General features: G+C 40.7%; 3 protein-coding genes across 7 annotated transcripts; 2 read left to right on the top strand and 1 right to left on the bottom strand.

Annotated features, from left to right (window-relative positions):
• Positions 1-344: 344 nt before the first annotated feature.
• Positions 345-6269, top strand: LOC306782959 (dynein axonemal intermediate chain 4-like; the record flags this gene model as incomplete). The annotated part of the gene is made up of 15 exons (XM_079276471.1): positions 345-373; positions 471-570; positions 730-893; positions 1903-2042; positions 2231-2389; positions 2540-2725; positions 2897-3051; positions 3483-3569; positions 3855-4006; positions 4108-4265; positions 4634-4734; positions 4954-5049; positions 5276-5502; positions 5632-5785; positions 6219-6269. The coding sequence occupies 15 exons, from the start codon at positions 345-347 to the stop codon at positions 6267-6269; spliced, it is 1959 nt and encodes a 652-aa protein (XP_079132597.1).
• Positions 6270-11088: 4819 nt separating this feature from the next.
• Positions 11089-16280, top strand: snx22 (sorting nexin 22). Of its 2 annotated transcripts, none has more exons than XM_079272926.1 (7): positions 11089-11378; positions 13108-13191; positions 13903-14007; positions 14840-14934; positions 15289-15321; positions 15934-16001; positions 16116-16280. In XM_079272926.1, the coding sequence occupies exons 1-7, from the start codon at positions 11292-11294 to the stop codon at positions 16232-16234; spliced, it is 591 nt and encodes a 196-aa protein (XP_079129052.1). In that variant the 5' UTR covers positions 11089-11291; the 3' UTR covers positions 16235-16280. The 2 variants fall into 2 exon arrangements, with proteins under 2 accessions (XP_079129052.1, XP_079129051.1); XM_079272925.1 differs by having other exon boundaries at positions 15934-16016.
• Positions 16281-17693: 1413 nt separating this feature from the next.
• Positions 17694-22172, bottom strand: tdg.2 (thymine DNA glycosylase, tandem duplicate 2). Of its 4 annotated transcripts, none has more exons than XM_079297236.1 (10): positions 22081-22172; positions 20514-20824; positions 20046-20245; positions 19892-19961; positions 19280-19415; positions 19067-19149; positions 18861-18955; positions 18600-18771; positions 18251-18407; positions 17694-18094 (listed from the first exon to the last, which is right to left on the bottom strand). In XM_079297236.1, exons 1-9 carry the CDS (start codon positions 22089-22091, stop codon positions 18301-18303), a joined length of 1185 nt encoding a protein of 394 aa, XP_079153362.1. In that variant the 5' UTR covers positions 22092-22172; the 3' UTR covers positions 17694-18094; positions 18251-18300. The 4 variants fall into 4 exon arrangements, with proteins under 4 accessions (XP_079153362.1, XP_079153360.1, XP_079153363.1 ...); XM_079297234.1 differs by having other exon boundaries at positions 21772-22123; XM_079297237.1 differs by lacking the exon at positions 22081-22172 and adding an exon at positions 21050-21183.
• Positions 22173-22711: the final 539 nt, after the last annotated feature.

Raw genomic sequence — 22711 nt, 5'->3', positions numbered from 1 at the left:
GAATAGAAATGTAAAGAAACGTTAGCATGCAATTGAAATACTCAAGTAAAGTACAAGTCCTTCAAATCGCATAACTTGAGTAAATGTACGTAGTTAGGCTATATTACAGTACTGTCTTGCGCTTTAAGAAACCAAAGTCATTTTCAGATTTGTGGAAACTTTACTGCAGTATAAAACACCAACAACAACAGAAAAATAATGTGTATGAAGCCAACTTCAACCTCGAGACGTCTCCCAACGGACAGCGCGCGAGGCTCCTCAGTCCCGTCTCTTTGGCAACTTGGAGCAGAAGTAGCTTTGAGCTGTTTTCACGTCGCTTATACGCGAGCCGAGGTGTGGGAAAAATGAGGAAAAATAGTCTGGCACGTACCGCGTAAGTTCACTGTTTTAGACAAAGAAACGTGAGATCTTCTCGATTAATTTCAGTCTCAGGACAAGTTCCAACACGCTGCTTTCCTTTTAACACACAGGTCAAGCTTCAGAAGCAGTAGAAGCTCCATCTCGGTCGGTGGCAGGAAGAGGAATAAACCTAAGAGGAGCACCGATCAAGCTCCCAGAAGAGCAGTCCGGGTATCTAGTTATTATATTATAATCTAACGCTAAATAACGTTAAACTAAAGGATTCTTCGTCTTCCCGTTTCCTATTCATGTTGTAGTTTTGTGTTATTATCAAGCATGTCTAAGTATTAAATACTGACTCTGGCTCTGTGTATTTGCCTGTCTTTGCAGGTGTTTGACGTTGACGGCAATGACGTCACCCCTCTGCCGCTGCATCGTGCAGAGCCAGGAGACGTGACATCACAACCAGACAGACGCCTTCTGGATGAACTCTTCACCGACTCAGAATCAGACCGCGTGAAGTCCTCTTCAAGCTTCTGTGGGACCTCTTGCAGGTTGAATTGACTTGAATTGAGCAAAGCAGCAGTTTGTTTACCTCACCACCAGCTCTGTTGAACATTAACTAATCCATTAGTCAGTAGTCTTATGTACAGATGTATTGTTATTGATGGTGGGGGAGGGTAATTACTCCATCAAAGTATGATTTGTAGCTAAATATAAAGATACATATATGTTCTGCAGATTTTCCTACATTACGTTACAATTGTTATTTGTGTAGCTTGTCATATATAGACACATTTCTGACCACAAAATGTTCTAAATAATGACTTTCTTTCTTTCCTTTTTCAGCTCACTTTTGGGCGGCAGCGGACTATTTAGCATAGCGTCACTGACTGAAGACAGTGAGCATAGTGTTCCTAAACTGGACACATCAATAAACCCTCCAGTTACAAGTGGTTAGTATTACATATCTATATATATATATATATATATATATATATATATATATATATATATATATATATATATATATATATATATATATATATATGTTTATTATCACTGATTCCTTCTGGCAATTAGAATTTTCTCTCTTGCTTTGAATTGGTCTTTCATATGTATAATACGATAATGTATGTGGTGTTTTATACATGTATGTTCATTATTTTTATTTTATTTTTCTATTCCCCGCCAGAGGTGCCGAGGAAAAGAGACAATGTGAAACAACATGTGACAGAAGAGATGTTGGCTGAGGGAGAAGACATCTGCCTCTCTGAAACAGATACCATTTCACCGCTGGACATACCCAGCATCTTTATGTCAGAGGACGCTGGTGATGCAGAAGCTTTTAAGTGAGTGCATGCTTGTTGGCTTTCTTGAATGTTAGGCAAAATCTTAAACGCACAACAGGCACAGGAAGTGGCACTTCTTGTCTCTAACTTGGGAGCTGCCTGTCACATACTGTGCAGTGTGCATATCAGTTTGTGTGTCTGTGCAAATGTCGTAACCAGTACTCTTCTTTGGTTGTAGCAAGCTGTTGACATGTTCAACTTGTTCTTACAGCGAGAGAAACGTGAAATATGCTGACCTTTGTAAGAACAGATTGGACAACAATGAGTATGTGGGACGAGCAATGCAGACGTGCAATGGAGCACTCAAAGACAAGCAGATCCAGACTGACAAGATGGCCGCGGTGGATGAAGGTCAGGCTTAATTATCCTTCAAATCAATTGAGAGTTTTCAGATTGATGCAGCTGTTTTTCCATTACAGTACAAGGTTGTGCTGCAGTTTATACACATAAACCCATATGTTGGTGGGTTTGGCGGTTATGGTTATTAGGTTTCAGTTTTTCAAAGTAGACAGTTCGCTGAAATTCTCTCATGTCCACAGGGACGATTGCTTCTGTCTGGGACATATATGACTCTTTCTGTAACCAAATTAAAACCCCAAGTGGTGAGGAGGCTGTCTATCCAGAGACTACCATGAACACCAGCAATGGTCAAGAAAAGAGGGGACAGCAGAGCAGTAGCTGCAGCTCATTCAGCACAGGTAAGAAGAACATCGACTGTGTTAATGTTTCACTTCTTTGTCCCAGCATGTGTTTAGGACTGGAGAGGTTCTAAGAATGAAAACATTCTTGCTTGAGACTAGCTTTGCAATAACTTACATGTATCATTTTCTTATATTTCATTTCCTCAGCCAGCACCATTTGCTCAAAGTTAGAAATGGAAATGTGTGAGGACAGTTTCAATGCTGATTACCACCTGCAGCTGATCATGTCGTCAGAGTCATTTAAATACAGCTTGTTAGTGATGGAGAGGAGCATCGTGGCGAACATATTTCAAACCAGGCTGGCTGCTTACAGACAGCTGCCCACAATGGAAGGTAAGCTCAGGTTACCACTGCTTTCACACATTTATTGGCGCAGGTGCACCAGCCCGTGGAGTTACGCTCGGGACCATTCCTGTTTTAACTTAAGGAATTTAGTCAGTTGTAAAATGTACGTGTATTTAAATAAGTACCATATATACCGAGTTGTAATGTTGATGGTGTAAGACCCTGACAGCACAGTGAAGCCTGGGGCAGAGGAACGGAACGAGGACGGTGAGGAGAGCTCTTCATCTCCAACTCTGAAACATGTCTTGACTTTGAGCTGCAAGCTCACCAGAGGATGCAACATTTCCAGCATGGCCTGGAACAAGAAGAACCCGGTAACAAAGGCCAAAAAAACAACAACAAAAAACACCCAAACCAGCTGCTGTTGTTTAAGAGCAGAACAAATTCTTCCCACCAGCTTCATTGTCATTTTGTGTTTTGCTTTTTCAGTGTCTTAAGCTTACTTTTCAGGGGCAACATTTAATACACATTTTAATAATGTTGATATATGCAGTTTGCACTTAGCCATACTTTAACAACTGTGCCTACACCGTGATGCATTTTATGCAGAGATTAAAGCCAAACTAATGAAAAATAGCAGACTTGCAGGAGTTGCCCTTTTTGTAGAATTAAAATGGGCAAACATTTACGTTGTTATTGTTTTACTATTACTACTCTTTGTTTTTCAAATGAATTGAATTATTGCTTTCTGTACAGGCAAAATATCTCAAACTTCACTTAAATCTCTGTTTGCACTCCCTGTAAGGATATCCTGGCAGTGGGCTACGGTGACTTTGAATCAAGGAACCAGAAACCAAGTCTGATCTGCTGCTGGTGCCTTAAAAACCCGACGGTATGTTTAGATATTTTTTGCCCTTTATTTCCTTTTAGCCAACATCTTCCAGCGCCCTATCTCCTCTCGCTAGTATTACTGCAATTAAGTGGTAATAGGAAATATCAGCTTTTGTCTCCTTTTTCTAAGTACATTTTGAATTCATGGGGCGGCTGTGGCCCAGGGCAAAGAACGGGTTGTCCACTGATCGCAGAGTCAGCTGCCATCGATGTGTGTATGGGTGCACTCCATTAACCAATTCAGTTGTTAAGTAAATGACGGATTGTAAACGTGTCCCCTGTGCAGTGGCCGGAGCGCGTCTTCAACTGTCACAGTTGTGTCATATCCCTGGATTTCTCAGCCGACCACCCCAGCCAGCTGGCTGTAGGGATGCACGCTGGCACTGTCGCCATCTACGATGTCAGTCAGTACAACGTCACATGTATCGCCGACAGCAGGTGAGTTCGTGTGGACGGCGCAGCATGGAAATAAGCTAAAAAGAAATACTATTGGACAAAACTCCTTTTTTGTTAGCTTGCCTAACTTTTCTGTTCTGTAGCGATTGTTTAAAAAAGCACCTGAAACCAGTGCGGCAGGTCAACTGGATCAAACCAGCGATGACATTATCAGGGGAGGACAGGGATGCTGTCGTCTCTGTGTCAGACGATGGCAGGATGGCCAAGTGGTTCCACAGCAGCAATCGTTTTGACTGCTCAGGTACTGTGGTCTTCAGTAGGATTTGAACAGTAAATACAGTAGATTCTGAAGTAAAGAGTGATATTGTCACCTATTGTCATCATTTTTGGCAACACATGTTCAGATTAGCTTTTGAGCTTAAAAGGCAGGAAAACAACAAAGCTCAGTATCAATTCCATCACTAGCCCTGACTTCATATCATAACCCGTCCAACAAATTTTAAGATGTTGCTTTATTCATTTTTACCACTTTGGAACTTTCAAGGCAGATTTTCTGCGAGAATGCTCTTATGTAAATTACATGTACCTGTATATCGGTGATCTCACACAATAATCGTAATAATAATATCTGTATTTTTTCTTTTTTTTTTTAAAAACACGTGTTCTCAGACCTGATGAAGCTTGGGAAGAAATCTGCCAAAATAAAGAAGACAAAACAGGTTCTGCCATTGGCGGTGACTCCTGTTTTTTGTGTTGACTTCCATCCAACAGTAAGTTGGTCCCAGCAATCAAATAGATCCGAGGTTGGTCTTAACCGAGCCTAGTCCTCAGACTAAAGGCGTCTGTGGAAATTTAGATTTCAATCACTAGACTTCCTTCTTCCAGACAGCCAATTTAAGATTAACGTTTTGTGTGTTTCTGGTTGTGTGTTTCTCTGACTTCAAAATATATCACCGAAATATTTCTCCTGGCTTTCTTTTATGCTGCAGGACTCCAACATCTATGTGGTCGGCACATCGGAGGGGCCCATCCACAAGGGCTGCGTCTCCAACAATCTGAATTTTCTGGACACTTATCAACACTTTGTAAGTCCAGCTGGATGGAATCTGTGAGTCATTTGAAATGTGTAAATGAACACGTTCCCATTGGCAGAAATACTTGGCTTACATCAATGTGACAAGTAGCACTGCATAACATGTAATAACAATAACAACATGCAATACCTTGTGGGGACTTTAGTGTTGTTGCTCCCCATTTCAGTGTATTCACTCTACACCTTGCTCTCTCTCTCTCGCTCTCTCTCTCTCTCAGCACCCTGTGAACCACATCGAATGGTCTCCATTTAGTTCTGATGTGTTCCTGAGCTGCTCCTCTGGCCAGATCATCCATCTGTGGAGGAAGGACCTCTTCACCCCTCTGTTGAGCTTCACATCCACCCAGATGGCCGTTGATGCCGTCAAGTGGTCCCCAAACTGGTCCACAATATTTGCAGCCCGTAATGAAGAGCAGGTGGAGATCTGGGACCTGAAATCGAGCATGTGAGTCGGACTGACAGAGAGTAGGCATGTATTTCTAGAGCTCTGTCTCGTTTACTTCCATTTATTTGATTTGAAATATGAGCCAGAAACATTCCCGTGTCCACTAAACACAAAAACACCTCCTTTCAGCATGCACCCAACCATTGTGCACCATGCTGCAGCTGGTGTGAAGGTGAAGTCCCTGCTGTTTACCAGAGGGACAGACTGTGTCCTGGTTGGAGACACTGACGGGCAAGTGACTGTCTACCGGATCAAGAACCTCAGAGTGGGAGAAGACAAGCAGGTAAAACTGAGGTGGCCTATGTTGTATTCTACATGTAGCCTGTTGCTGCACACTTAAAATATACAAGCACATGCATGTATAAATTCATTTGTTTTATTTATTTTTTATTTGTATTGAGGATTGTTTGCAGAGCATACGAGCTCCTTTCCCAACATGTCAGACAATTACTAAAAACAGGTCTTGACATTACAGAGAATATCATTGATGTTATTTTTATGTGACTTGACAGAGTGCTAAGTGTCAAAGCAGCCTTTATAGATCCATTCCAATGATGCTTCAGAAACCCTGTGCAAGAGATCCAGAGAAGCAATGATGAGATTATCATCATTTCCCACCAAATTTTAGAAAACGTACGATCACAATAGTGAGTGGAGGGTAAAACGTTTCGTACGCTGTACACAGGTCCAACTGTCTCTCTTACTCTTTCTTTCAGGTGGACAGTTTGGACGACATCATTAACTCTGCAGCTTCCAGCTACATTTAGAAACTGCAACTTGGAAACTCTAAAAAAAACTTTAATCCATTTGCCATTCCAACAATATCAAACACTGTACTTGTAACACTATCAAGGCTGGCCTTTTGTTTCAGAGCCGCTTTACGTTTGTGTTATCTTAATCCTGGTATGTTAGTTTAATTCATACCAGTTGTTAAAAATGTTGTTAATTGAAGAAAAGTATCTATAAAGGCATGAAATAAATCTTTCATTCAATGTAGTTTGTGTATTCATAAGCCAAACAACATAACAGATAAAACAAGGGATTGTACATTCAAATTACAATAATAGCTGGAGGAGAATTACTACAAAATGAGTCCACAATGAAAGAAGAAAAAACTATTTGCGCGTTTGAATTTTACTTTACATTTAGAAAATGCACTACAATTGGTATAGAGACGGTGTGTGAGATTTATCTTGATGCTCTTTCAATTTAACTTCAAAACAAATATTTTAGGAAGTTAAATCTAAACCGTACACAATTTTTGTGTTCATGAAATTACATACCTAAGTCCAGAAGGTTCGTGTTTTTGTCTTCAAAAAGATGCAGCGCTTTTCACCCTTTTAATAAAAAGGTACATTCGGTTTGAACTGAAGAAAGATATTTTTTGTTTTACACTAAAAATAAGCAACTTAAAGTTGAGCTCTGAAGACTTGATCTTGACAAATAGTGACGACAGGAGATGGACCTTATTTTGAAGACTTAGGGAGACCCCTACTGGGAGATCTGTATATGGATGTTAAAACAAGAGATTTAAACTGAAAGGCATCGAGTCAGTGAGACAGTTATCTGCATCATATACTTTCCTATTCAAAGCCCCTGCTGGACTGTTTTCCTAAAATATATGAAAGTGAAAATTCTGCAATATTCTGTCATACAGTAGTGAACACTTTGAATATACTGTATATTACCTTTGTCTCACTCTCTCTTACTCACACTCACTGTCTTGCTTTCTGGTGAGAAATGGAGATGTGATCTTAACTAGCAGATTCATAAAGACTGTTTTTCACAATCATTCACATTTTCAAACATCATTATCCAAACATTACTTAATTCATAAAACAAAGACTTTAATATACATTTAAAGTCAGTCAGAGGAACTCTTAACTTAATGTAACACTGATGCCGCTATGACCTACACACGTAAACAAGACCATCAGCGAGAAGATTGTCTGTTTATATGTAGTTATTCTTAATGCTCGTCATTGGTGCCATTGGGTCGGATTCTGGCAAAATCAGATGAAATCATGCAGGTTCACCAAAAACTCCCTCAGTTCAGACTCCAGTCCGGTCCCCTCTGGGAGCCAACACCGCGCTGCTGGAGACCCAGGCTGTATTTCTGGGCCCAGGAGAACCAGAACCACTGAGCGGAGAACTGTCAGACCCTGCTGCGGTAAAATGAGAGGTTTTCTAAAGGGACTCTGGTACTCAGAAACACTACCATTTATACGTGAGTTTTAGGCAATGCATCATTTTCCTGTTATATGTAATAATGTAGTTGTGTTGTTGTAGCCTGAGTAGCAGCCCATATGTGGATGATCTACTGAACGCCAGTTTGAAGCAGTAAGAGCCGAACTCAAGAATGCGTCAGCTAACACAGTTATTCTGGATGACAGTGCTTTCTTTCATTCACACACCGGCTCGGACAAATTGCATCACGCTCCCCAACCGGCTGGTATGTCTATAAATGCAAAAACTTCAATGGGGGAAGTTGTGGGGACTTACCTAAACTCGAGTCCTTCTCTTGTAAAACAACTTCCTGATTTCAGCTTTCAAATGATCTGATTTACACAATGACGCGCCTGGTTCACAAGATCATATTACAAATGACCTGATCAACCGAAAGTAATTTGACTTGCCAGAGTGGGAAAAGCACAGGTGATACTGACACAACTAAAGATGGCTCAGTTATATACTCAAGTGTCCCAGAGAGAGTTACAGTGAGCCAGCGTGGGTAAGACCTGGATTCAAAGCTGCTAAATGGAATCTATTCATCATTAATTTGATTTTTCTTGTCAAACTGTGACATCTGTGAAAAAAGGCCTATTGACGACTGGATGCACAACTCAGGCGGACAGTTTGAATTAAAAGCTTTATTGTTTTGGCATCAGGTTACAATCCAAACAAAGGTGAACAAAGCACAAGGGCGAGGCAGGGAGGCAACAAAAGGTTTGAAAAGGCAGTCAAGTGATCACAACAGACACATATGATTCTCAGGAAGGCTGGCCACAAAGACAGAATTCACAGTCGACAATTCGACAGCTAAGCTGAGAGAAAGCGGCTTGTAGTTATTCTGGGGAGCTCATTCGGGAAATGGAAACAGGTGTGTGCATGAGGGAAACAATGAGGCCTACAGCAGGTCAGAAAAGATCAATAACACTCTAATATCTGCCCTTTGATAATGAAGCTACAGCCAGTAAGCTCAGCATAAAGTCTACAAACGGGGGGAAACAGAGAGTTCTGCATACACAGGAAAAGACATTGCATACCAGCACCTATAAAAAGTCACTGATTACCATGTCACATCTTGGTTGTTTAATCCAAAGTAAAAAAAAACATGACAAGTTGTTTGTGTTGGATTATTTGTTTTGCCTGGGTGCAGTAATGCAGTGCTAGGCTAGCTGTTTCCCCCTGTTTCCAGTCTTTATGCTAAGCTAAGCTTCATATTTAATGGACAGTTACAAGAGTGGCATCAATCTTCTCATCTAACTCTCGGCAAGACAGCGAAAGAGTGCATTTCCCAAAATGCCAAACTAGTCCTTTAAATTTAGATACATTTTCATTTAAATAAAGATAAATTAATGTGACTCCAAAATAGATACATTTCTACTCAAGGCTACTGAAGTGACATGTAATCGTGATGAAAACCTCATAACATCTTTTATGGTGTGTGCAACTCTTGGTATGCTATAAAACCCTTTAAACTCTCATTCAATCAACGGAACTTTGCTGTCGGAGAGAGAAAGCTAAAATCAAAGCAGCGCAAAAAACAATTTCACAGGCCAGTGTCTTTAAATCCAATCCAACATACAAAAAAACACGAAGAAATGATTTCATTTTAGAAGTCTATGTTACAGCAACAAGAGTAAGACTGACTTCCTTTTTGTTAATGTGTACGGCTGTATCTGTATCTGCTGACACTGTGACTTCAGACACAGAGGATTCACATGAGCCGTAGTAAAACACGGCGATGACGAAACGGCTGTTATATTTTTAAACCGTGCTGTGACTCTATAAAGGTCACATATCCTCACATGGAGCTGCTTCAGTAAGCTGTTTTCTGCCTGTTTTAGACTGAAGCACAGCGAGGAACAGCACAGGGGTGGGAAGATACGAACCCCATGATGACGAGTCACACACAGGAGCATGTGATTGTGGTTGAGATCGACACGTGGACAATCATCTGGGTGTGCTATTTAAGTGTTGAACCAGAAATAAAATAAACTGAGTGAGGAAAAAAGAGCTAATTTTCTTCATACTTTAAGACCGGGAAGTGTCCTTTCCTACTATAGAATTCCGAGCAGCTGTCCTGAGAGGATGCGAGTAGTTTTGTGTTATGTGGTCTGGGTTTACATCCCTTTTCATGTACAATGGATTGTTTTTTGTTTTACTTTGTGTTTCAAGTTCTGTGAGAAGTGAACCTAAGATTTGAAAGTAACATTTGTCATTGTTGCTCTCAGAAGGCTGTTTCTTTCTTTTTTTAAACCCAAGCCTTCAGTTTATTCACCTTCTTACTTAGAAAACACAGTTTACCCACCTCTGATGGGCTGTTATACATATGTATTACAGTATCAGATGATTTAAGTTATATGTGTGTGGAGTCCGAACATTCGGATTGATAAACAACTCACGGTTTACTGATTAACCAGTAATTAAGTTTTCTTAGTTGTCATCATGTTGATACTTTCGTGGCTGTTTAATACTTCACTCACTTTGTTATTCATTTCTGTACGCGTGAGACAGACAGTTGGAGGTCATGTGAATTCCTAGTTTTGATTGTGGAGCTGTTCTTTACTGCAGGAACCGTCTTAAAGATAAGGACTGTTTCCTGACCTGAGATCATGTGCTTCCGCTCTATAAATGTGCTTTATGAGCTCCAACTGTACGCTGTGTCATAGATCAGAGTTTAAAATACGATTCGCCTTTATTTTTAATGCTGGCTGGTGTTTTCTTATATGATGGCTACTTCACGAGTGAAAGAAAGAAAACCACGCTGTGCATTTGAATGATGTAAATTATTGTCCACATATTCTGAAACTGACGCAAGTATACTTTGAAAATTCCGATTTTTACATTTACTGTTTAAATGAAAGAAAAGTAGAATATGGAGGATCAATTTCTACTTAAGTAAGAGTACAACTAAGTATGAGCATCAAAATATACATTTTGTGCCAAAGGTAAACTTATTCATCATGCACTTTAATGTTGCAGCTGGTAAAGGTGGGGCTAATTTGAATGCCTTTGTATGTCCTGAATATCCAATGAAGTCCCATTTGATCTGAACCTCTTGTAACACATCATAATTAAGTTGTTTAGAATATTTTGTGTTGTTAATATGAATCTGCAAAGTGACTTAAGTTGTGGCGTAAAAAACACAATAGTTGCCTCTGAATTGTGGCAGAAAATACTTCAGTAATGTACCTCAAGATGCATCACTTGAACCCACTAAACCTCACACTAGAAAGCTCCAGACAGCAAACTCCAGCTCGGTGTCGTTGTTGTGTCGGTCATGTGAACTAAACTGCTGACTTTGCATTTCCCTCAGCAGCAGCAGCCTGGGTGTTGATCCCTAAATGTTGGACTGCACCTTTAACGTCCCTGAACGCGCCTTGTGGTTGTGTTCGTCCAATTAGTGTGTAGGTGGAGCTCAGGAAGAGACCGACTACCGACACACGGACGGGCACGGATCTGAGGGTTTTTCTCAGTTCCTGAACGCGGAGAAGAAGAAAAAAACACGCGTGAAGTTACTCTTCAGCTGCAGAAAGTTGATCCCAGACTGTTGATCGAGTCCGATGGTGTGGGGGGAAGATTTCCCGATGATTGAAGTATCGATACCATCCATGGAGAGGGAAGTGGACGAGTCGGGGAAGACCAGAAAGGTGAGGACGCCGTTTGATCTGTTGGCACTTTAACTTTTGGTCGCTTGTTTTCCTCGGCAGCGTAACAACACGTTAACGTGCTCTTCCTCCATATTCACTTTTTTCTATTCTAACCTGCCGCGTGTCTAGTTTGGTGATAACTGCGACACCAGGTGAGCCAGGTAACCTGCAGGTAGAAGAGTGAGCTCAGCTCAGGATTTTCCCTCCAGCGGTGCAAGAAATACTCAAAAACAATAAAACTATCGAAATATCAACGGAGTCTACCATTTGAATTTTGCTTTGAAATAAATAACAATGTTGATAGTAAGCGAGTAGGCTGCACAGTCGCGTACTGTAGTCTTACTTAAGTACAACTTTGAGGTACTTGTACCGTCCTTGAGTATTTACATTTTTTTTTGCTACTTTATACTTCACCACAGTATAATAATAATAATAATACATTTTATTTATAGAGCGCTTTTCAGAATACTCAGACACTTTACATTCAAATCATCTTGTAAAACAATCTATACACGAAAAACATGAAACACACAAAATGAATGCCCCCCCCCTCCCCTGAATACACACACACACACAGACACACACACGCACATACACAGACAGAGTACCCACAGACTGGGTGTATCCTATGTAAAGACTAATGCCTCGGTTTCTCAGTTTAACAACTCTTTGTTTCACTATAGTTCTCCATGTTAGCAACAGTCACCTAGTAATAAATTGCATTCACACCTACATTTTAGACGAACACAAAATAAAAAAATGACACGACCCTGGGTAATTTCTGCAGTGTGCTGAACTGACCTCTGTTTGGTTTTATCACCTCAGTCTGAGAACACAAGACGTTTGACTCGTGTTCCTTTCTGTTGACATTACTGATAAAGTATATAAGCAGGAACCGTATGACGAGGACGTCCTGCTGTTTATTCTCCAGTGCAGCACAATGCTCTTTTTTGAAATTACTTTTTGAATCCTGATTCTCATTGTTTTTTTATTTATTAAAACAAAAAAAAACATTTTGCCTCTAATTCATTCATGAAGCAAAGGAAACCGTATTGGTAGTAAACCAAGATGTTACAAGTCAATAATTATATTTGAAACAAAGAGCCACGCGAGAAATCAGAAACAGTCATATCAACAGACATGATAAACAGTAGACGATCATACAAACAGTGTAACGAGATGTATCAAAGGACCGTCCATGCTCGTCTACTGTAGTTACACTGGTATGTAAAGAGAAATCTGCACACACACACATTAGTTGAAATTGCATCACATGTTGCATTTATTCTATTCTTATTTAACCAGGAGATAAAAATGGCTGAGACAGGTGGCATCACAAATTATGGAATAAAATATCAAGCATTCAAAGAACAATGGTGTTTATATTCAGATATACCGGATATATATTCAGATATACCTGAATATATATTCAGATGTACCGGATATATTTGATTGTCTTCACTTGATGGGAGGATGTTTTAAATGTTGTGGATGATAGTTAGTCAATTAATATTACAGCACATGTAATTATATTTAATATCTCTTGGTAATTTAACCCAAAGTAGATTGGAGAACCATGTCTGTTTTAAAAAGAATGGAAGATTAAAAATATATATATATATATTTTTTTTTGTCATTTTAAAAAGCATGATGCCCTTTAAATGTCCAACCTGACAATCATTAAATTCACTAAATGACGGATTGTGATTAAATCCTCTTTTGTTTGCAGCGTTTCAGAGTTGAAGTCTTGTTTCACGGGAGGAAACATTTTGTGCTCCGAAGAAGCAGCGAGTTCCAGACTCTCCACAGAAAAGTAAGTTGCTTTAGGGTCACAATTAATCCAACGTTGTTGAATTAGTGACTGTTTCCTGTATGGAGCGCTGCATTTTATGTTATGAGATGTTTACGTTTTTTGTAACTCAAAATAAGACTGGTAACATGGATTTAAGATCACAAGGAAGCTTCCCTTTGATGGTCTTTTACATTTGTAAGAATATGCATTGAGGTTCTTCATTTGTTTCATGGTTCAGCTTTATTGTTCTTATACGATAAAGGACTGCACGCACAAAGAATAACATAATGTTTAAATATTTAAATTAAAATCGCATCAAACAATAAAATAGAGCAACGTATATAAAGGTAGCACTAAAGAGAAAAAAAACAAAATTATATTAACAAGGAATATATACAGTAAAAATATGTACAACATGTCGTGCAAAAGTTGAGTTTACAGTGTACAAAGAGCTACTTTGAAAAGATCATTTGAAAAATATTTTAACTCATTCAATATTTGCATCCATGCTTCTTCTTCCCTTGCCTTCCATCAGCTCTTTGCTAAGTGTCTTGGTACATTATCAACGTACAATCATTGGAATAGTGGTAAACAAACAGTAAGAAGTGAATCATGCTCACACACGCGGGGGCCCATTCAGAAAAGTGCTTCTATTGGTCAACAACTACCGTTCAATTTCAGCTATTTTGTGTCGTGTGCTGTCAGATTTGTTCTATCTTGTGGTTCCTGCAGCTCAGGAAGATCATCCAGACTCCAGATTTCCCGAGCAAAAGGAACCCCCATCTGAGGACCAAACCTCTGGAGCAGAGGAGGCAGGAGCTGGAGGACTACGTCCAGGTAACACGTCCAGTCCAGTGAAGCGGCAACTTCTTCAGCAGCAGCTCTCTGTGATGCCCAAGTGCCATTGTGCAAGACAGGAATCTCCATCAGGGGTTTTTGACCTCACTAAGTGAGCGACACAACTTAATTTATGTAGCTCTTTTCAAAACACAAGTTCAAATCAATCAGTCAAGTTTTATTTATATAGCATCTTTCAGGCAAATGAAAAGCAATTAAAGTGCTTTACAAATCATTGACCAGACCAAAATGGAAAGATGAGACTAATGCACACCAAATGAAGTCAGGGGAAATAACAAATATACAATACAACAGTGAATGAATGGATGATTGTAAAACAGGAAAATGTTAATAAAGTAAAATTAGACTAAATAAACTGTATAAATACTAAAACACTGTATGAAAATCAAACTTCATAATAAGCAATAATAATAAAAAAGCATAAACTTATAAAACACGAGATAAAAGCCAGACTGAATAGATGGGTTCATATTTTCTGTGAAGAAGTATTTTACAGGAATCGGAAAAGTAAAAGAAGGAGATAAGCGGAGACGGAGAAGACAAAATATAAAACAAAGAAAAAATAAGTGAATAAACAAACAAAGTAAAAGTTATAAAATCAAGTGAAAGTGTTTAAAATGCTTTAAGAATATTTGGCTTCTCTAAGACAGTTGAAGAGTCGAGGAGTAACAACAGCGAAAGACTAAAAGAACATTCTTTACTCAACAAACGCTTTGACTTCACGCATGACACGACAATTCACATCCTTAAAATGATTTGAGCCGAGGGGGATCATTTAGTCACAAGTCTGGATTGTTCTCTGTTGCTGCAGGACATCATCTACCAAGACGAAGACGTGCCGCAGGTGCTGCTGGACTTCCTCCACGTGAAGCACTTTCACACGGGCATCAAGGTCAGCAGCATGGAGTAAGTCCTTCAGTCTTCTGACCGACTCCTCTGACCCAGAGATGCTGGACACGCTGCTAAATTTAGGCCCTCTATTCTTTTGGATTGGGGGGCAACGCGGCAACATAGTAAAACATTCGACACATTTCTCCCAGTGCTGTGGAGCAGCCACTGGTCCCATTAAAGGAAGGACAGTAGTGTTCTGTGTGTGGGATCGTCCTCTTTCTCAAAGACCATATTTATAAAGAAACAGGAAATTACTGAATGAATCGCAGAGTAGCGTCTGTAATGTTTCTTTGGAGTCGTATTCACGGCCCTTTATTTTGACGGGGTCTTCTCAGGAAGTCTGTAATAGTTGTTTTTTTATTATTTCAGATCACTTGATGATTTGGACAGTCAGGATTACAGGTGAGCTCTCTACTGGTGTTTGTGTGGTGCAGTATGTGTACCGTGTCCACTGGAAAGATGGTGGTGGAGCTATTGTGCACAGATTACTCTTCTGGTCTCTGCAACACCATTATTTCAGTGATGACGGAAGCATTTTCATGACCACAATATAAAACGTTTTATATTTTTCCTTTTGAGAATGATGTATTTCTTTTTAGTCCTGCAGGTTGATACTAATGCAATCAGACAGTTTGGAAACGTTTCCTGTCTCTAGTCTGGATGCCACTCCACAAATCAACACATCCAGGCCACCATACTTTTCTAACTTCTTCTGTCTGCAGAGCATTACGGCCATGATTATCATTGCACAACATAAATCAGTGTGTGTTGCATTCGAGGGCCCGTGAATTCAGTTCTCCCTCCTATAGAACACGTTTATATCATACAAACGTCTGTTCCAGCACCCAACGTCCTCCTCCTGCTTCTGGCACCTTCAACTTAACCAGAATATGAACATAACATGACAGTTACACTAACATGTGTTTCACAACAATGATCAAAGTTGGTATACACATCTTAAAGTTTGAAGTATTAATGTTGCGTAAGACTAATGTTTTACTTTTGCTTCCTCAGTTATCCGTTACCAAATCAGCGAGTGTTGGGATTCTTTCAGGATCCTTATGTCTCCGACTGCACATCAGGTAGAACGACACACGGTAACAGCTGCTGACTCTGTCGTTGTGAATTTAAAAGCATTAAAAAGCGTGACGACCTCGTTCCGACGAATACCGCTGAGCTCTCGTCTCGTCCTGCAGATCTCCCAGATGTTGTCGTGGACGGTGTTCTTCAGGGTTTTTATACCCGGGACGTCCGGGTCAGCTTCACGGCTCCCGTTCTCACCGAGCCCGACCCCCCCACCTCTATAGAGGCCTGAGATCACATGCAGGATGTAATGTTGAAAAATAGCATGTACAATGCAAACAAATACACAATGCCAGCAAGGAAGATTAAAGAAAAGGCATGATGCCAAAACAAACTGAGTGTCTGGAGGCTGTAACAAATTTGTACATAAGTGTTGGGGTCAAACACAGTCAGACTTTTTTTCGCTGTGGTATTTTAAAGCATTTTTTAGTGTAAACAAATGATTTTGGAGTTATATGTACTTTTAAATCATGTTTATATTGAAATTATAATAAATAATCAAACAGGATGCATCCTGTTTGTCTAGTTAAAACTGAGCTGTAGGACAAGGGATGTTTTTGTCAGTCAAAACACATATTACTTGCATGATTCTAATATATTCCTATTTCCACCAGTACCTTAATAACCTACATACATTAATACAGATTGCCTTTTGTTCAGCATTCCAACAATGAACAGAGCTGTAGGAGTTCAAGCTCACACAACATAAAGCAGTCCTATATAAATCAAAACAACTATCAGAATAAACTTGGCATACAAACAGAAGTAGAAGTATAGATACAACTTCTATGGCCATGGTGAGAATACTGAGGACAGCGGACGTGGTCACCAGGTTGAAGACTTTACTTTTGACGACTCTCTCTCGAGTCTCTCCTTGATTGGCATCCAAAGTTGAGCCCCAAAGAAAGATGCCACGGTGAAGTTAGGTGACCTCTTGTTGGCGACGCAACAATGCTGCTGCTGGAGGTAGTGCAGGACGTCTCACCACGAAGTCATCAGTCCCGCTCTCGCCACCATCAGGATGCACCCTGTTACGATGTTTATTAGTAAAAGCACTCGCAAGCCCTCAGTCTCTCTCACGCCACCACTTACCAGGTGGGTTGAGGGTTTGAGGCCTTAGGGGGTACATTGGGATTGGACCGCGGTAACAATAAAGACGGACGCAAAATGTACTGACAGTATTAACTGGTATGTTGCATTTTACTGCTGCAGATGTTTAGAGTGCTAAGTTGAACGAGCACTGCTCAGAATAACGCTTCAGTTTGTCAGAAACATTGTTTCGGCAGCTGTCATGCAGGTAGTGTTAATCATTTGCAGCCTATAACTAAATGTCCGTTTGATTGGCTACCTTTATGGTGGTCTTTGTCTGCCTCATGCTCTGGTGTTCTCTGCGTACCAACCAGTCGGGTTTCCTCCTTTTTAAAGTCCTCTTCCATGCTCCGTTATTGTTATTATAGTATTTAATACATTGTATTTAGTGTGTCAGTGTATTTAATTGCTGGGAAGGAAACAAGTGAAATAGCGAGCGAATGATCAAAATGTATAAATCATCCTGCTCTCATCGTGGAGATGTAAAAATCCAACTTTCCACTCAAGAAGAAGCATTCATCATGCTTTCTGATGGCTGTGTATTAAAACCTCATGCTTTTAACAATGAGACAAACGTACCAGCTTTAGAAGAGATTTAATAACTCTGTAATTACAGATTAGAAACTCCGAGTACAATTACCTATTTATACAGCTGATAAATCATAAAATGTCGTTCTTTCAAAATACAAAAATAAGTCACTGGACACGTGTACCATACAAAATGCAATAAATAGTGATAAAAAATAACACCAAAAACATGCAGTCTGTTTGAGAGTTAGAAAATGTGACCGTGGTGGACACTTTCCCTTCTTGTGCGTCACACTGCGAGGCCTCAGGAAACGGTATGACTTCTCTTTTCTTGTGGTGTCATCAGAAGGTTTGTCAGCCTCATTGATGCATCATGCTACTAGTACAGCTGGTATCTGGTTTCTGTTCAGCGAACCTCTCCAGCTGCAGTGGTCCCGCGTCATGTTGTCCGCTGACTGGCCTACAATGTCCATTTCTGCAAGACACCACAATGCAAACCGAGAAGATGGGTTGTGCTGCTCGCAGAAGGAGAAGTCGGACAGTTCAGCGGATTTATTTTACGTCTAGAAACCACCCATGAGGTCCCTCTAGTTCCAACTAAACAATGATGTTAACATGGTGCCTACACTACCTGTGTGCTACGGCAGACAGGCCTGTTTGTTCTCCTCTCCTCAGCCTCCCTTAGTTGGTGGAGTTGCTGCTTTGCCTCGCGTCACCAGGCAGCCCACTACAGCTTTCATACTCTGGATCCACCTGCTCCTCTTTGATTGCCATCCTCTTCGCATCCTCTGCGGAACAAAAACGCAACATAAAGGAGTTAGATCTTCATCGAAGACATAAATATGTCGGTACAAAAATCCAAGCAAGCGCGTATGTCTCTGAAACCAAACGAGCCAGGGAGTGTATTTCAGGGAGTGTATTTCAGGGAGTGTATTTCGATCCGAAACCTGTTTCAGCAGTGCCCAGTTGTTGCCGTTTACCTTTTGCTAGATGCAGATCGAACGAGTACTGCGTCTCCTCCACCTCGATCTTGGGTACCAGGCCTTTCATCTGGTCCCGCAGCTCCTTCAGCTTGATGTAGAAATGTACCTTGTCCTGCGCGCGGGGAAACTGGGCACAGCGAGGGCTTGATGACGGCATCAGGTAGCACACCTAGGAGAAGTGAAATACGCCGTGAATATGCGTGTCGTTTGTTTTGTTGAGCACATTTCAAGCGTGATCCAGGCGCTGCTTCAATGTACCGTTTCAGTTTCTGGGATTTTGTACGGCTGCAGACCAAATTCGAGATTCTTCGCCTTCACACCAAAAGTTTCTTTGCAGAATATTTCATAAATACCTGCCAAAATCAACAAACGTCAACACACTGTTAAACTCACCCGATGGCTTTTACGAATAAGCCATCTAAACACTTCAAAGTTCAGTAGTTCCGGTGTTTTAATAAGTTTACCTTTTCCATTAAAAGCTGCTATTAATGGTTTGTATTTCTGCAGCTTGTCAAGTAACTGTCGACCTCCTTCTCGAATCTCCTTACTGGGACAAAAAACATAAAACCAGAAGAATATTATCTGTTTGTTTCAAGGGACACACTGGATGACATCGGGCGATTCTTAAGAAGTTCCTCCCGAACTTAATAGATCAATGCAATTTCTTTGGTATTCACCTGGAGAGGTCCTTGCTGCCGGGCGTGGTCCTCTCTACCATGTTGGTGAAGCCGATGTTATATGTCTCCGGCAGGCTCTGGTCATGCATGAAGTTGAGCTGCTCGTCAGTTAGACCAGAGAGAAACAGACATTTCCCTGGATAGGAAAGAAGAGTTGGACATTTAGTTAGCCAAGCGGCTATCGAGACACATAAAAATACGTTTTCAAGCATAATTCAGTGAGCTGACGGACAGTCAAAGTCTATTTTGTGCTGTGATTGAGGCGAAGTGAGCGACAGCACCAGTATAAAACGTGTTTGGTGGCCTTATAAGAACAGTAAAGGGTGCGCAAAACATAAAGGAAAATAAATGGCTAATAATATTATAAAAGTGAAAGATGCTTCAAAGAAACGGATTGTGTTCAATGAAATACTTCAGAAACGGTGTGATATAACAAATACGTAAAAAGTTTATGAAAATCATTGGGAACCCTGATTTCAGCAACTCGTTCTTTTCTGTCAGAGAAACCTCCGTTGATGATAAATTTCTAAATTGCATTTCTACATTTTCTATCGACCCCTTAAGTGTTTCAATGAGCACGTAAAAGTCAAAATTCCCTGGATTTCAACTCACAGAAATGGTTTCCTGGGTTCGGATAATGCCGTCCTTTGAAGGCTGACAATAGTCCCGGGTTAATTCCAATCTGAGGGGAGAAGCATGAAGTCGTTACCAGGTGTTTTTTTAAATAAAAAAAAATACACCAATAGTCTTCCAGTAAATAGCTCACTATCAGAATGTCCAGATTGTAGGTGATAACGTCAGGCAGGGTTTTGGTCATAACCTCGGCCACCGACATGCCGTTGAAGCGGTTGAGAGCCCTCTTGGCTTTTTTGGCGGCCTCGATCTCGTTCTCCTCGTCCTGCGTCTTGCCGTCCTCCGCCGGCTGCTTTGGAGGCCGGCCTCTCTTCTTCTTCACCGGAGTCACAACTAGGACAGCGAGGAGGAACAAAAACAAACGGCGTGAGCCAATTAATCCCGTATTTGTATTGGGTAAAATCATTCATGTTGGCATGACATATTACGTAACTTCTGATATTATTTAAGTTTGTATCGTGGTGTTTTACACTATGAATACATGCATGTATGTTGCCTTAAAGTGCACAGGTAATAGGGCCATAGTGCAGTATTTTTAGTGCACATGACAAAGTCGGGTTGGAAAGTGACACTCTTTGGAAAATGAAGTCCTTTTCCATACCTTGAGCGGCAGCAGCAGGCGGAGGTTGGTGCTGAACACTCGGCTCCAGCTGCTGTATTGTATGTTGGTGGTGCAGGTGCACAGGATGCTGCTGCTGCTCCCTGAGGTGCGGCTGGTAGGTCAGCTCCTGGTAGTGATTTTGGGCCGGGGGGTTATAGTTCTGGTAAAAAGGTTCCTGGTAGACAGTTGGTTCCCGGTGGACAGACAATTCGGCCATGACGAGGTCATCTCTGGGCCCTTCTGCGTAGTGGCCCATGTTGTGATACGACATCACATGCTGCGCCTCGGGGTGCTGCTGGCTGGACTGGTACCTAGAAAACAGAGGGTGCACGAGAGAAGAGGAGGAGGAGGAGGAAGGGAAAAGTTAAAGAGAGAAGGAAAAGGAAGGTGAGCCGAAGAAGAAAAACGAAACGGGACCCGGACAAAGCAAGAAAGGACAAATGATGTCTGGTGCTCAATGGGGTGCGTGGAGAAGTGGTTTTTGAGGCAAACTTACAAGACACGATATTTACAAACACACATGCGCTGATATACACCTGTTTGTATTCTCTGCATTTCATTCAGTGTAGAGCGCGTGAGTCCAGCTCTAAAAGTAGTTTTCCTCGCTCGAATTGCGGGTGGGTTGGTTTTTTCAGCCTCTAACCTGCGACACTCATTGCATCCACAAATCTTTTTAACACCGACTTTGATGTGCGCTCAGGTGAGGAGGACCACAGTGGAATGAAGACATACAAAGAACTGTGATTAATGTGAAGTCAACTACAGGTCAAGAGTTTCTTATGTGGTCCCGTTCATTCCACAGTTGGCAGAAAGGGCTGCATAAGAGCCACTGTATTTATATGAAGCCTGTAGCAAGTCATGTTGTAATAACTGCTTTATAATATAGTAACAAGTCCAATATTTAAGAAATATTGTCAATTTACCAAACCAGCTACAGAGTACAAAAACATCACATTGTAACTGGCAACTATATTTTCCAGTTAATTACATGTATTGAATTACAACTTAGGGTACTTCTTATACAAGCTGTTGGTCCACTTCCCATTTAAAAAAGGACAATTTATGTTAAAATGGTTATTATCCTTAATAATTACACTGACACTTGCTACAAGCCTAAATACAAAGAATACAGGCATGTATGATGTCGTGTGTCAGATGCTATTTATTTATTTTCTCCATCTCATGCATGAAAATGAAGACGTCAGGGAGATAAACATGAGAAGTTTTCCATGACCTGCCACCTCCGACACCAACTCACCACTGCTGAAAATAATCCGTAGGTACCGTCAGTGATGTATACTGGTTTTCTTCCATCTTAACTGTTGACTTATTGGATACATTAACATTCATTCTGCTGCCAAAAGCATCAATGCACACTGGAGATGTGAGCTGTGTGGAGTTTGTAGCACATACGGTACACAAAGAAGACTTATGGACGCTGCTACAGGAAGATGGAAGGTTTAGCTAACAGTTAGCCAACAACGTAACGCCGTCCTACGGCTGTCTTGAAACCGCACGAGACCTCTAGGTTAACGAGACATGAAGGTATTTGAGCGAACGACCGTACCTGTCATACATTTTGTTCTTTAGTTTTCAAATAGGAAGACTGGGGGCTGGGATTCATCCCAAAACAAAGACCATTTAAACGCTCAATAATTCATTTAGCGCAGGTTGAGTGAACGCTTACCGCCACCTCTTGGTCAGGAGGTGTACTGCATGGGTCTAACTAAAAATTATAATTTAGGATGGTTAGTCACGTTGCACAACTATAGTATTACAGCCGATGATCGACGATTACAAAGTAAAACAGCACACATTATTTATTGATTTTTAACATCTTGAAATTACAGTGTATGGAAATCGACTGTGTGAGTTCGTACAAACTACCGCTAGATGGCGGCAGATCTCGTACATATGAAAGCACCAGCCCGAATTTACACTGCAGACGAACGTAGCAGTCAAAGATAGTAGTGTGTTTACTTAAAGTGCATCACTCTACATTAAAAACAGGACCAGTCAAAAAACACACAAATGGGGAAAAGTCCATATCTAAACCCTCCAGATCGTCCACATTTTTTGGGTCAATTCCTCCTAAATTAAATTAAATTAAATTGCACAACAAAGTAAGTTAAAACATATTATAACACGGAATCGTAACCTTTGTGGTATCCGTAAATAGAGGCGGAGTGAGAGCTCCA

This window comes from Melanostigma gelatinosum, assembly GCF_949748355.1.
Source record: "Melanostigma gelatinosum genome assembly, chromosome: 1".
NCBI classification, from domain to species: Eukaryota; Metazoa; Chordata; class Actinopteri; order Perciformes; family Zoarcidae; genus Melanostigma; species Melanostigma gelatinosum.
Note: the sequence above shows the minus strand (reverse complement) of the source record. Positions and strands in the feature narration are given on the sequence as shown.